The 16,111-nt window shown below is 40.4% G+C and overlaps 1 protein-coding gene across 5 annotated transcripts in view; it reads right to left on the reverse strand.

Moving 5' to 3' along the window:
• abcc5 (ATP-binding cassette, sub-family C (CFTR/MRP), member 5) overlaps positions 1-16,111 on the reverse strand; it is a 39,505-nt gene that overhangs the window by 17,242 nt on the left and 6,152 nt on the right. For 2 of the 5 annotated variants that reach the window (XM_079373603.1, XM_079373604.1), the window contains exons 3-6: positions 5,623-5,771; positions 4,357-4,512; positions 3,909-4,053; positions 200-433 (exon numbers count right to left, since the gene is read on the reverse strand). In XM_079373603.1, the coding sequence (XP_079229729.1) occupies positions 200-433; positions 3,909-4,053; positions 4,357-4,512; positions 5,623-5,771 (684 nt within the window). The other 3 variants (XM_079373606.1, XM_079373605.1, XM_079373607.1) reach the window with 3 other exon arrangements.

The raw sequence follows: 16,111 nt of genomic DNA on the forward strand, positions 1-16,111 counted from the left end.
AGCGACACGTACGTCAGCAAGATGCGCGAGATATACCGTAGACTACCATAAAATATATGCGGACATCACCTTCTTTAGATATTTTCCTTCACTCTTCATCTCTTCACCATTCAACACCCTAGGATATCTGCTCCTAACCTTCCTAAATGTCCAATTCATTAATCCAAAACTCCTCACCCACCCAATCTCAACACCGTACCTCTCCCATGCTCTTCTCCCGAAGGCTGCGCAGACGCAGTATCTTGTGGAAGGCCATGGTCAGGATGGCTCCACGCAGACGGGTGCCAGTGCGGTAGTTGAGCGCCCAGGTGAGGGCGAGGGACCAGGAGCGAATCAGCTCGGTGGCCAAGAGGCCCAGCACCAGCAGCAGGCCGTAGGGCAGGTCAGGTTCGCTCATCTGTGTGTACTCCAGCAACCGCCTCACCACAAACGCCTGCGGAGAGGGAGGACGAGCAAGGGGGCGACAGGACACAGCAGGCGTGACTGAGGATACAAACATAGCCGTGCACCAGCACTGCGACATTTACACTTCATGACCTTCCTCATCATAAAACATCTTTACAGCATTGGGCAGAGAAAGGTAAAGGGATGCAGATCATTGTATGCTACGTGTGGGGCTTCATCATAAAATGCACGGCTTCTAATCATTGGAGACAGTGAGGGAGCGGCAACGTCTACTTAAAGATAATATCAGCCTGTGTTCTAATAGTTTGTTACCTTATGTGGCCCTTTTCTCTAGCCTTCGGAAAAGAACAAGAGAGACAATGAAACAGTACCGACAGTACCATCTGTGCGGGAGACAAAGCAATGTGACATAATCATGGACATAGTGCCCCTTGTTTGTGGATTCAAAGACTTTTTTTTTTTTATTCTTTTTTTACCTACAGTCACACCAGGTTGGGGTACAGGATGGAGACGTACTTTTGTTTTAACACCTGAAAATTAATATCAATTAAATTAGTAGCAGAGTGTGCGGAAGCACAAAACAGAAAACTTTTAACAGCCGACAGTTCAAGAAAGTCATCCAAGCACACACATTCGCGCACACACTCACGCACGCCGTTCTCAAATATCATGCACATACGCAGTCAAGGATATGCAGACATAAACTGGGAACAAGGGCAAACCCATGTGGTTGAACACAGCTGCTAGACTTTATTAAGGAAACCTTTAATATTTAACCTTGAAACTTGAAACATCAGCAGTTTGTGGAAAAAAATATACAAAGTCGTTGCATGAAAAAAAACATGGATCAGGCAAATCAATACTTTGTTGTGAGAGAAAAAAAACAAAAAGACATTGTTGCACAAAATAAGGTCTTTCAGAGTCCATTTGCGAGTTGTCATCACTTAAAAGCTGTCCCATTTATTTTTAATCGAGGTTAGTGGGGCAGCGATCACCCTCCCTGAATGACGCACATCTTACAAGACCCATTTACACCGCACAGTTGCCCAAAAAGGTGTCCATGAAATTGGTCAAAAATCCAGCAACATATTGAGGACAAGAGGTGCGGGTCTGAAAACGACCTGTACGCTCATGAATCTCTCAAAACTCGTTTCAGTCCAAAACCCCGGCAATATAAAACCCCCGCAAGTCCGTTTTTTCCGTTCGCCGGTTTTTATCTGGAGAAGTCTGAATCAATTGTCCATCAGCATAAAATCTTGCCCACATCCGTCATCGGACATACATTGCACAATCATTTGCCAACCAGTTACCCAACCTTTCAGACATTTCTTGCTGGATCATTTCAATACACATGAGATGTGAATAATTACAGAGATCAAATAAGAGAAGGAAAACAGAAAGGAGAGAGTAGGCAAGAGAGAGAGAGAGAGAGAGAGAAACGGGCAGCAAACTGTATTAACTCTTGATCCAGCCCTGCATAAGAAACATGCCCTTACCTCCCAGGAATCCTCACCGGCTCTTCCTGCCGTGTGCTCTCCCCGCAGGTTAAACGGACACCCTGTGGAGTCTAAAGAATAGCCTCTGTCACATGTCACACACATGGGGACCCAGCGACATCTGACCCCTAACTCCAATCTGAACCCTCCCCCCGACACCCACCTTCCTTTACAAACCACCCCCGACCTCAGTCATCAGAGCAAGGACAGGTATCTCTTCAAGGAGATGTTCTACAGGGAGTTGCTAAATATAGACAACAGGGAGAGAAAGGCAGTTGATGATTAAACAGAATCTTTTGATAAGCCCGATTTTCTCCAATCGGTTGAAGGAGACAGAGCCTTGCTGTGTCGCCCATGGTGGGACAGTGACAGAAGCTCTCCTTGAAGAAAGTGTTAGCCTATCCTCCTGATCTAAGGAGACTTCTCTTTAGACTATGCTTGTGCTACATGCAATGCCTCTAAACTTAAGTTGTACCCCAAATCTAGCATTTCATAGTGGACCATAAGAACAGAATACTTTCCTTATTATCTACCCAATAATAACACCACAGATATAAAACACCTGGGACCTGGAAAGCAAGAAACAAACAGAAACTTGCACAATCATAGAGCAGCAGTTTTTTTGGACAGGTGTAATAAATTTGTTTCTGTTTTTGGAACTGAAACTCTCAGAACTGAAAATGATGACTAAGTTTCGACTCATTTATCTTTAGCTTTATTAAAACTACAGGATGTTTATGATTAATAACATTTGGCCATAACTGACAGACATGCTTTAAAATAAAGTGTGTCGTATCTACACAACTGGCAGCACCAAACAGAACCGATTCCTGCCCCAAACTCCCGGCAATAGTGAGCAATCAGGTTGCGGAAGTAAAAACTCCATTCATTTTCTCCAGAGGGGAATTGATTTTTGTCGACAACTTCTAAACCTTTAAGGACAGTCCTACTGTGAGCTACAAGGTTGTTAATCGATGGTAAATGTTTTTGTTGAAACCATCAGTTTGTATTATTTCACCTTGAGAGAATACGGTTTAAAATTGGGATTGCTGGTGGGAAAACTACATTACCCATAATGCTGTGCAAAAATCCCTCCAATCAGAGAGTGGCGGTGAGTAAATCACAACAAAAGATCTTGCAGAGATTGGCCACTCCAAATAGGCACCACAAATAACAAATGAAATGGTCTCGCTATGATATATATATAAAATATAAAAACTTACCATATATTGTTTCTTTAGATAAAATGAATTGTGCTATAATTATTTTTTGCAATGCTTCATGGGATTGTAGTTCCTTCCCCCACTAATACACAGTTTTGTATAATTTTCAAATATTGTTTTGCTTCACTTAAAGTTTGCAATGTTGTGATTCACCTCATGGCTTGTTGTTTTGGTTCGCTTTAACAAAGACTTTTTTTAAATCCCTATAGGAAAATTTAATGGAAAAAATACTTCTGGAACCAACACTTCTGAAAAAAGTTGCCTGACCCTTATGCACTATGTTTGAGTTTATATATTTACATCCAACAAAATTGGGCAGCTCAAATGGCTTGCGATTCCATTTGGTGCCGTTAGTGGCACAGATAAGACATACTTCAAATAACATCTAAATGAATAAAATTCCCCCTATTTTTGATAATGGAGTCAGACTATTTGGCAAAAAAAAGCAGGCAAACTGTAATACTCTTTTGGTGTTGGCACAAGTCATCATTAAGGCACTTTATAAATAGCACTAATGGTTAAATTAATTGATAAAATGGTTTTAGGAGCCACACTGGAAACACCACAGAGGTAATGCAGATCACTTCTGAGGCCCAGTGACAATGTAACACACCGTTCATTCCCCATCTGAACACTCACCTGAGCATTTGAGGGGGGCAGGATTTGATAGGTGGGTCTATAAAGCTAATAATACACAGAGAGAGCAAGAGCGAGAGAGAGAGAGAGATAGATCGAGGGAAAAGACACCAGAAAGACACAATAGAGCTGAGATGGTGTTACTTACTGGGCCACTGAAGCCTGCGAGTTGAGTAACCATAAGGCAGAGGATGGACAGCAGCAGACGTGTGCGGCAAAAATGCCAGACCACACGACGAAGAGACGCCTCGTCCCCTCGTGACCTGATTTCTTCCTCCCACAGCCCGGCCAGCCTGCGGAAATGATGTTTTGTTAACATGCAATGCATCTACCAATTAAATCAGACCTGGCTCCAGGTCCAAGAAGTTCCACTGTAACCCCACTTGATTTGGACATGAGCCATGCAAGTGCAATGGTATTCTTTTAAGTACTTTGGAGTACTATGAAACTACCATGGTTCATCAATCATTCAGTATAATATTTATGGTATCACCATAGTTTTGTATGAGAAAGTTGCATCTGCCAGGCCTGAATTACATATATGTTAGTTGGATGAGTGCTTGATCTGTGATAAGAAGTCATATATCAGTACTGACCGGCGACGGTTGGCCTCACAACTGTCAAACTGCGAGACGGCCCATATATCCTCCAGAAACAGCTGACCCTTCTTATGGGCCAACACCACCAGTGAGGTCAACCAGTTAAATGTCATAAAGGAGAAGAGGCCAGCGTTGTCGACTGGATGTTGATACCTGTGACGACACAATGAAAACAGGACAGGAGAAGAGACAAGAGATGTGGATTAGTCTCTAAGCTGCAGTATTTTAATTCAGTGCTATTTGGTTTATTTTATTAGGGCCACCCAGACTGAGTCCCATGTGCCTTTCTCAGGGACACAGCGTATGTCTCGTAAAACTGTGTCATTTGAGCTTAAATCACTGCACTGTGACATTTTTATAGGGTTGGAATTTTACCGAAATGTGGCGTTTGTTAAAATTCAACAAAGATGTTTGTACTAGGGCTGGGTTGACAAAAGTTATTTGTCAGTTTGACCGACTCATTTGAATGAATCTGTATTTTAGTCTAGGCTGTTTTCAATTGATGCATTATTTATAGCATGCCTCCCATCTAATAATTGTAAAAACTGCAAGCTTGTGAATTGAAATCAAATCGAATCTGAAATTGGTATCAGTATCCAGACTTAGTGTATACCGCATGCATGTTCTTGTCTCCTGTTTTATCTTATTTTGGTGTCTGAATCCAAAATTCTTTCATCATTTACTCACCTCATGTCATTCCACACCCATAAGACTTTCATTCGTCTTCATCATCATTATGGATAGAGGACTCTTTTTATTTCAGCTTGAAGCAAAGGCTTGAAGTTAAAAAAGCCTTAAGTATAGATTCTTTTCTTACAAACATGCAGGTTATCACTTCACAATGCATTAACTGATGGACTGGAGTGGTGTGGGTGACTTGTGGTTTATTGTGATGTTTTTAATCAGGTGTTTGGACTCTCATTCTGACGGCACCCATTCACTGCAGAGGATCCATTCTTGAGCAAGTGATAAAAGCTAAAAGCTAAATCCAACTACATTTTCAGCAAATATTCATTTTTTTAGTGAACAGTTCCTTTAAGGCTGTTATTAATAAACACTTATCAGCTGACACTGTTATCTATTCAAATAGTTCAGTTTGTCTCCAATTGTTTCAGAAAATGCTTCTGTTAGCATTTCAGGTCTACTGAGCCATTGACATTTGAGAGAATGACTTCAAAAGCATGTAGACATCTGGAAATGGACACAGTGTTACCCTTGCTTACTGGAATGAAAGGCACATTGACCAGTAACTTTAGTACATACTTGCTGGTGGAGCGGATAGGCTTGAGTACACAGACACTGTGGTGGTATTTGCTTCTCCCGACTTCGTCCTCCAACTCTTTTGCGTCAGCGGCATTGCCCCCATCCAATGAGAGGCCACCCTCAGCTCTGGCTGCCGTTTCAAAAGCATCCTGGGAGAAACATCAGCAGATCATGTGTTCAGATGCTAGGTTTGTTTTTGAGCGTGGCATATCAGCACTTTTCAATGGAAAAATGTGACTATGCAAAAAAAAAAAAAAAAAAGTTCACAGGAAATGAAAGAAGACATGTTCGTCAGCATGTATTGGGCAAGGACAAATATCATCAGCGAAAAAAAATAACAGAGGAAGGAAACCAGTCAGACTCCTAAAACGGAGCGACCTATACTGCCTAATAATGTCTTGGGGAAAAACCACAGAGGGAACATCAATCTTGTGCTGCGCGCGTGCCTTAAACACAGACAGCTGATGAAGCCCGTAATAGTAAATTATGCACACGTTTAAGTCATGTGTCTTGGCTTAACAAATAACAGGCAAAAGTTTAGAAGACTGTTTAAGGCAAGATGCTACACGTGAGGCCTTGTCCACTCCACACGAATACGTTTTCATTTGAAAATGAGTCTTTTTCTCTCCATTTTGGCCTTCCGTTCACACTAAGCCTGCATTGTTGTCACTAAAAACAAAGCTTTCCAAAAAGTTCTCCAAAGTGGATACATTTGAAAACACCGTTTTTGCATTGTAGTGTGAATTGTAAAAACAATGACGCACATTTAGTCCTGAGACATATTGTACTGACCGTTATCTATGTTTATACCTGTATTGTGCCTATTATGTGGTATTCAGTTTCACACTGTTGCTAAAAATACGGTACTTTGTACAATCTTCATATCGCAGTCCTTCAAAGATGACAGAAAATTTTCAACATTCGCAAGTGCTATCCTGCAGCAAAACATGAGGGCAGTTGAAGAACAGTGTGAGAACTTTACTATGTCTGTTCCATCTGTATCATCTCAGTGAGGTTTTACGCAGGCGCAGTAAGGTGAAAACTGTTAAATTTCTGGAAAACATTTGAAAACGCTAGTGTGTTGACAGGAAAGAGTGTTTCAAAATGAAACACTGTTTTCAAAAGGTATCCGGTTTAATGTAGACAGCCGGGGCAAAAATGTAACATATGACCACACTTTCCCGAGTTAATTAATCACAGAGCAATTGTTTTGCATTGCAAGTTTTCTGAAAAGTTGTTTAATTATGGAAATGAGGCATTATCTAATTAAATATGCACTCATTTGCATACAACAATCTGAACACTGGATAAAGCTACTTTCAAAATTATTATTTAATTTTGTTGACAGTGTTAAAGGTTTTTAAAGTGTCCCTATTATGCCATTTTTAAGGTTTCTAATATTGCTGTGGGAGTGTCTTACAAAAGGTTTACATGCATTCAAGGGCAAAAAACACTTTTGTTTTCTCAAAATATGCATTTAAAATCATCTCATTTTCCAGAGATTCTCAAACGATTTGTTCGAAGCAGTTCTAAGATTCATTCTCTATAAACCCCTCCTTTCCGTGAGCCTACTCTGTTCGGATTGATCAGACTGCCCAGTCTGTTGTGACTGGTCTACCATGTACAGTGCATGTCTGAAACTTTATGCCCATTGCCATAGTTTCGGATTTTGAATGCTCAATAGAAAATATAAACATTTATTATTTATCATACTTGCAGGTTGTGATTCATTGGAGCCAGCTGGTCCAAAAAAAAAAAAAAAATTACTCATCTTTCAGAAGTGAAAATAAAAAGAATTTACTTCCACAGCATAGGATAGAGCATCTTCTCGACATGAATAAGCTATAGTGTTTGTGGACGGAAGCGCAGGCATTATGCAAATGTGTTACATAGAATCAGAATGAGCTTTATTGGCCAAGTATGTTTACACATACAAGGATTTTGTTATAGTGACAGAAGCTCCAAAATGCAACAGAAAGACAGCAACAGGACAGGACACAGATAATAAAAGAATAACAACAATTAACCAAAAGGCAAATGTACAAAGCAGCAAAAACACAATATATAATATAGACAACTATGTATGTACGTACAGGTCAAGTATGTGCAAATTAGAAATGAGAAAATAAAAATAAAATTAGTGAGTGTGGTGAATGGATAGTGTATTATAGTTGTGTGTTCCATGTTTATTGTTGAGTGTTCATGAGATGGATTGCCTGAGGGAAGAAACTGTCCCTGTGTCTGGTCGTTCTGGTGCACAGACCTCTGTAGCGTCGACCAGACGGTAACAGTTCAAAGAGGGAGTGTGCTGGATGTGAGGGGCCCAGAGTGATTTTACCAGACCTTTTGCTCACTCTGGATAAGTACAGTTCTTGGAGACTGGGGAGGGTTGTACCAATGATTCGCTCAGCAGTCCGGAATACCCTCCATGTCTTCTGGGGTCAGATTTGGTAGCTGAGCTGAACCAGACAGTTACTGAAGTGCAGAGGATGGATTCACTGATGGCGGAGTAGAACTGTTTCAGCAGCTCCTGTGGCAGGTTGAACTTCCTCAGCTGGCGAAGAAAGTACAACCTCTTCTGGGCCTTCCTGACAATGGAGTCAATGTGAATATCCCACTTCAGGTCCTGAGAGATGGTGGTGCCCAGGAATCTGAATGACTCCACTGCAGTCACAGTGCTGTTCATGATGGTGAGTGGGGGGAAAGCAGGGGGGTTTCTCCTAAAGTCCACTATCATCTGCACAGTTTTGAGCGTGTTAAGCTCCAGGTTGTTAAGACTGCACCAAACAGCCAGCTCCTTAACCTCCTGTCTGTAAGCAGACTTGTCACCGTCCTGGATGAGGCCAGGCCGATCAGTGTGGTGTCGTCTGCAAACTTCAGGAGCTTGACAGAGGGGTCTTTAGATGTGCAGTCGTTGGTGTAGAGGGAGAAGAGCAGTGGGGAGAGAACGCAGCCCTGAGGAGCTCCAGTGCTGATGGTACGAGTGCTGGATGTGAATTTACCAAGCTTTACTAGCTCCTTTCTGTATGTCAGGAAGCTGTTGATCCACTGGCAGACGGAGGTGGGGATGGAGAGCTGGGTTAGTTTATTTTGAAGGGTTTCCGTGATGGTGTTAAAAGCGGAGCTGAAGTCCACAAACAGGATCCTCACATAAGTCCTTGGTCTGTCCAGATGCTGCAGGGTGAAGTGCAGTCCCATGTTGACTGCATCATCCACAGACCTGTTTGCTCTGCAGGCAAACTGCAGGGGGTCCAGCAAGGGTCCAGTGATGTCCTTCAGATAAGCCAACACCAGTCTTTCAAATGATTTCATGGCTACAGACGTTAGGGCCACAGGTCTGTAGTCATTAAGTCCAGTAATTTTGGGTTTCTTTGGGACGGGGATGATGGTGGAGCATTTGAAGCATGAGGGGGACTTCACACAGCTCCAGTGATCTGTTGAAGATCTGTGTGAAGATGGGGGCCAGCTGCTCAGCACAAGTTTTTAGGCAGGCTGTTGACACACCGTCTGGGCCTGGTGCTTTTCTTCTTTTGTTCTTTCTGAAGACCTGGCACACATCTTCTTCGCTGATTTGAATCGTAGGTGTGGGGGAGAGAGGGGTTGCTGGAGGTGTGAATGGTTGTGTGGAGAGGTGTTCAGGGCGGGTGTGGGGTGATCTTTCAAAACAACAATAGAACTCGTTCAAGTCGTCTGCCAGGTGTTGATTCTCCACAGTACTGGGGGATGGTGACTTGTAACTGGCGATATCCTTCATTCCTATCCACACTGAAGCAGGATCACTGGAAGATAATTTTTTCCTGAGCTTGTCAGAATAATTCCTCTTTGCCACTCTGATCTCCTTTTCCAGTGTGTATTTGGCCTGTTTGTACAAGACTTTATCCCCCTTTCTGTAAGCATCTTCTTTGGCCTGACGGAGTTTTGCAGTGAACAATGGTTTGTCATTGTTGTAGGTTAAATGAGTCCTGTTAGGAATGCACATATCCTCATAGAAACTGATATAAGATGTTACAGTCTCTGTGAGCTCGTCCAGATCGATGGCAGCAGCTTCAAAAACAGTCCAATCAGTGAGAGAGAAACAGGCTTGTAGATCCCGCTCTGTTTCATTAGTCCATCTTTTAACATATCTTAATACAGGCTTTGCAGACTTAAGTTTCTGCCTGTAGGTCGGAATAAGATGAACCAAACAGTGATCAGAGAGTCCTAAAGCTGCTCGTGGAACCGAGTGATATGCGTCCTTTATTGTTGTGTAACAGTGATCCAATATATTACTGTCTCTGGTGGGACATGTGATGTGCTGTATGTATTTTGGCAGTTCGCGGGAGAGATTTGCTTTATTAAAGTCCCTGAGAATGATTAAAACAGAGTCCGGGTGTTGTTGTTCACTCTCTGTGATCAGATCAGCGAGTTTCTGTAAAGCTGTGCTCACGTGCGCTTGCGGTGGAATGTAGACACTCACGAGAATGAACGAGCAGAACTCCCGCGGCGATTAGAACGGCTTGCAGTTAATGAAGAGCGTTTCTAGATCTGAACAGCACATCTTCTTTAACACAGTTACATCTGTACACCACCTCTCATTGATGTAAAAGCACGTCCCGCCGCACGATTTCCCCATTGATTCTGCGTCCCGATCTGCTCTGATCAGCTGGTAATTAGGCAGATGAATCGCGCTGTTTCAGCCAGGTTTCCGTGAAACACAGAGCAGCAGAGTTAGAAAAATCCTTGTTTGTCCGGGAGAGCAGAAGGAGTTCGTCCATTTTGTTGGGTAGAGAGCGGAGATTCGCCAGATGGATGCTAGGCAACGCTGTTCTAAATCCGTGCTGACGAAGCTTCACGAGCGCTCCGGCTCGCTTGACCCCGCCTGCGCCTCCTGTAGCGTTTGACCAGAGCTACGGCTCCGCCAACTACAATGTCCAGCAAAACATCCGAAAAATCCAAATCCGGTAAAAGATTTTGTGGTGTGTTCTGCCGAATGTTCAGCAGGTCATCCCTGGTAAAACTGATCTTATTTGAAAAACAAAAACAGGAAAAACAAACAAAAACAGTACAAACACTGAAGAGCAACGCACAATAGCTGCCATCATTGGCGCCATCTTGAGCCATAGTGACGTGTAGCCATCACAGAAGTGGGATTCGAATTACTAACGACTCGTTCAGGCTGTTCAGAGTCAATTCTTTCTTTTGGGAGACATTAACTATTTATTATACACTTTTGGCTTCACAACTATGCAAATTGTTTACATTCACATACAGCTACATTACACACTGCAGGAAAGGCAATATTCGAAATGGCATAACAGGAGCACTTTAAAATGGTGATTTTTTTATCTCTCTTTTTTATCATTATAGAAATCAGAAAATAATGTCAACAGCTAGAAAAATTCACTAGAACCATACTTTTAGGAATAAAATCAAAATCAGGTAAATTATATACAAACAAACCCCTCGGTAAAAACCTTCAGATTATATGAATAAAACTGTAAAGTTTAGTTTATGTAAGTGGCTACTGAAGTGTACAAAACCTAATTTTGATAAAACTGTCTTAAAAGATAAGGCATTGTCATTTAAATCCACAGAAGCAAAAACATAAATCTAATAAAATAAACACTTAAATATGTATTTTGGATGTTTTCTTTCCACCAGTCTGAAATAAAGGCATGTTATGAAAGCAAAATAATAAAACTCAAAATTGAACCGTTCCTGAAAAAAAAAAAAAAAGGCATTAATAATGCATATTAATGCCTTATTCTGAATGACCATATTTTCGATACCTTAATCCTACCCCATACCTAAACTTAACAACTACCTTACTGACAATTAATAAGCAGAAAATTGGGAGTTTGAGGCTAAATTTGTAGTTAATAGTTAGTTAATAGTGAGAATTGGTCCCCAAACTGAAGCATGGAAAATGTACTTGGCCCCACGTGCAGCTATACACTGCGACAAAGACCACTTTAACAAACAAATATTTTATTACAGGCCAGACAACAATAAAGTTTGCGCTGCCCGCAGCCAGCTGAGACAACGGCTGATTATATGGCCCGTTGCCCTGGGTGACAAGCGCTGTGGTGTATTCTGCTGACATCCAGGCTAAGTGCTGCGAGCAGTCAGAGAGTGTGTCTGCGTATATATGTGTGTGTAAGCAAAGGCAGACTCCAAAATGTTTTAAAACCCAGGGAGGCAGACAAAGCCAGCCGGATTAGCTCACTAAAGGGAACAGTATGTACTGTATAGCCTCTCAGTTAAAAGGCAGGGTGGGCATCTTCAAACACCGCTAGCGATACTATCAAACTACACTCCACTGAAGTCAGCTGCTCATCAACCATCACCCATCATGAGAAATAAAAGGAATAAACTGAGCAATTTCAAGAGGGTCCATGCCCTTAATATGGTAACATTTACAATTAGTTAACATTAGTTAATGTACATGAACAACCCTCTACGCACACCTTGGCAATAGAATTGCCATTGGCTAGAATTTTTTTTTTTTGTCACCAGACTTCTATTGTAATGTCACTTCTGTGTTTTGAGTTGGATTCGAGGACCAGAAAGAACTGTGTTGTGCGTGTGTGTATACGTATATATACTGTATTTATGGTCCTGGAATCTGATTGGCCTTTCCAGCAGTGCGATATTCTAGTGACAACAGAACTCCAACCGTTTCACCGTTTGTATCACTCCGCTTGCAGTATTTCTCAAAACGAGTCTCATGGCGGATGCCCAAATCCACTATTTTATAACTACTACTTTTTTTGTGTCAATGACTGTAGTTTTAAGAGTTTTTTTTAGGCGAGAATGTACTTGTTTAGACTTCAAACAAACATGTGTTTTTTTAATAAAGATAACGTCTAACGTCTGTTTTCAGAGATGCGAGTTCCAGGGCATCAACAGCCGTTCAGCACTCATGAACCCACCGAGAGCGCCTCACCTCGGCCAGATCTTCAGGGATTTGCCGCTGGTTCTGATGTCTCTATAGTGGTTAAACAATTTGTTTGGGGTAAATCTACTGGGCAGTCTTTGGCTTTGTACTTTTGACTGAGCTGCCTAGCAACTTGTATGATGGCTGTTGTTGTTTATTAAATATTACTATTCAATTAATAGCCTAATATTTTATATAATTAACTGTAGTATTTAATAGGGATGCATCGATCCGATACTCAAGTATCGGTATCGGCTCCGATACTGGCATTTTCTACGGGATCGTATCGGTCAGATGAGACCGATCCAAATCAGATATTGTGCGTATATTATTTGGTGTAATTGTTTATAGTTCAATGTGAGGTACCGATGAATATTTAAGTCATTAAATTCAAGTTCACGTAAACTCTTCTCTCCGCTGTGGCTGTCTGTCATCCTCCATTCAGCATTCAAACTGTGTGTCGCGTTCGGTTACGACAGTCAGGATGATGAAACTCTCTCCAAGAGCACACAATAACTGAGATTTAAAACCGTTAAAAGAAAAAGGCTCAAACTATTGCACCGATTTAATAAACTACACATCAATATCTCTTTCCTTTGTGCTTTGAACTTCTCTATGCGGTGCGCAGTGCACCGTGACTCTGTGTTGCTTCAAGTGCATCATTCTGCGCACGGGATGTGCATAAACGCTTTGTGCCGCTCTGGATTGGAGCTTTTCGTATTATAATACTTTTGTGCAATGAAAGATTATTTATAGCATATTTTTCCTATCATAGGACAGAACAAGAAAGTCTATTAATAATCTAATGTATAGCACAGTAGTGGAGGCAGCAACATATGATAGATAGGACTCCTATATATGTTGCTGCCTTCATTACTGTGCTATTCATTTAAAATAAATAAATTTTATGGTTTATATTTATATATAAATACATTTACAACAATACAAGAGCAATGCATAACATTTCACCAGATTTAGTCCTACACTTATTCACTTTTATTTGTTCCCCAATAAATATTTATTATAGTTATATTTATAATACTTATTTCACTAAATGTTTCAATTTTATAAAATTGTGTCAATTGATTTTTCTAGAATAAATTTGCTGCTAACTATCCACTAACCTATTTTATAATAGTGTTTTTTTGTCATTGATTATGATTATATATTTTTTTCATTTTATTTCATGTTATTTTTCATTAAAATAAAGTTGTCTATACTTTGTAGATTGTGTTTATCACACAAAAGAGTGACGATCAGGTCAACACACAGATGCATATAAATTCTACATTGATTAAAAAAAGAAAAAAAAAAAAAGAAAAAAAAAAACTGCACTGGTATCGGATCAGATCGGAACGGCCGATACTCAGAATTTTCTGGATCGGAAAAAATGGTATCGTTGCAACCCTAGTATTTAATAATAGTATTTAGAAAAAACAGTGTGTGTGTTTGTGATGGTGGTTACTTTCATTGTTCTGCCATCAATGATGACAAGACTGTTTTTATGAGCAAGTCAGCAGTAAATACTTTTATATTGAAAGAGACTGAAACAGGCTTGTAAACTAGGAAGTTATTTTTACTTTCAACAACAGCTTCTGAAGCCCCGTCCACACGGCCAGCAACACACACAGCGACAGGATCACATTCATTTTCAATGGAGAGTTGGCTACTTCCGGTGACAAGAGCGACAGTGACCGCTGGCGACGGAATGTGTCAAGCGATGCGTGTCAAGCGACAAAAGTTAAGGATTGCTCAACTTTATGCAAATGAGCAGCGAATTTCGCGAGCGACAACCAGTAGGAGTGAAGAATCTGTCAGCGACGCTCACACGTCACTGTCTCGAGTGCAAGCAAGACAGATTTCTCACTGTTTTAAATGATTTGGCTGTAACAACATAAAATTGATGTGTGGAGAATATACTGTTGGCAGTCTAAAGTGAGTTTGAGTCATACATTGACGGTTCGTGTTGTTAATTATATGATGCAGTGAGAAGTTCAGCACTGGTTAATGATTTAATGCACTGAGCACTGCTGTAGTTTATTTAAAAACACTCTCCAACAGCAGAATCCTAACGTACTTTTATTTCTTTTAAGTCTAATTCTTAGTCAGATTAGAATGATATCTTAGTTTTACCGGCGATATATATAGCTTGTGATTGCATTTTCTAAAGGTATGTCCAGATGTGCAGTCTACCAATAACATTAGAGCGACAGCAGTAGGAACGCCCACAAGCGTTCACAGTAGTCTAGCGAAAAAAAATTAAATAAAAATCTAATAAATAAAATCGCTGGCGGTGTGAATGGGGCTTAAGACGGAGCCAACAAATGCACTGAGCAGCGCTGTCATCGGGAAATCACCCTTAAAGGGGTCATCGGAAGCCCATTTTCAAAGAATCAAGTTGATATGATTCTTTAGGGTCTTAATGCAAAGTCTATAAAATAATTTGGTTAAAATTTCTCAATGGTAGTGTAAAAAACACACTTTTTACCCTGCCAAAATCAGCTCTGTTTTCAGCAAGCTGTTTTTTAGTCCAGTCCATGTCGCTTTAAATGCTAATGAGCTCTGCTGATCCCGCCCCTCTTTTCCGTGGAATGACAAGCAGACTGTAACCTTCAGCCGTGAAGCTGGCTAACTAGCACATTATTAGGAATGGCAATTTGCAAAGATTCATAAAAACCCTTATACTCACTTCTTCTGTAGGTGAGGCAGGATCACGAATAATCGTGCAAACATAGACGCATTACTAAATTTCTATCATTAAAAATTGCTCAACTGTCTGATGTTAAAAATGTATTTGTTAGGCTTTCAGATGTACCCATTTACAAAAATAAGCTGATTTGTTGGAACTGTTCATGCGTGTGTATACATATGAAAGCCTAACAACTACACTTTTAACATCAGACAATTGAGCAATTTTTAATGATAGAACTTTAGTAATTAAAAGTAAAACATGGTAGCCATGCATGAATAAAAATGTAGGACTCCATATTTGTCATATTGACAAAAATAAAGCAGGATTTAAGGGATTCTGTCCACAGGATCAGATCCATTTATACATTTGCATGTATTTGTGATGTATTATGTTTTTTGGATTCTGTGTCATAACAGATGTTTACTTTTTAAATTCAGACATGGACAAATAAATTTCACATTGTGTGATACGTGACCCTGGAGCACAAAAGCAGTCTGAAGTCGCTGGGGTATATTTGTAGCAATAGCCATAAATACATTGTATGTGTCAAAGTTATCAATTTTTCTTCCATGCCAAAAATCATTAGGATATTATGTAAAGATCATGTTCTGTGACGGCCTGAGTGGTGGCCACACACACACATCTATATGAAGGACATGTTCAGTCATTTAAGATGAACTTTTATTTAAATTTCCTTCTTTGTCATTTGCATTTATTTTGGTTTCAGTTTAATAACCACATGAAACAAACAATATTCATTAGTTCTTTATTGTTAGGTTTCCATACGTTTACATCTTATATACATCGTAGCTGATTTGGAGTGCACACAAATTAGTTGCATTGTATCTGTTACTTACATTTGTTTCTAATTTGAGTTTAAG

The sequence above is a fragment of the Barbus barbus genome (assembly GCF_936440315.1).
Source record: "Barbus barbus genome assembly, chromosome: 23".
NCBI lineage: Eukaryota > Metazoa > Chordata > Actinopteri > Cypriniformes > Cyprinidae > Barbus > Barbus barbus.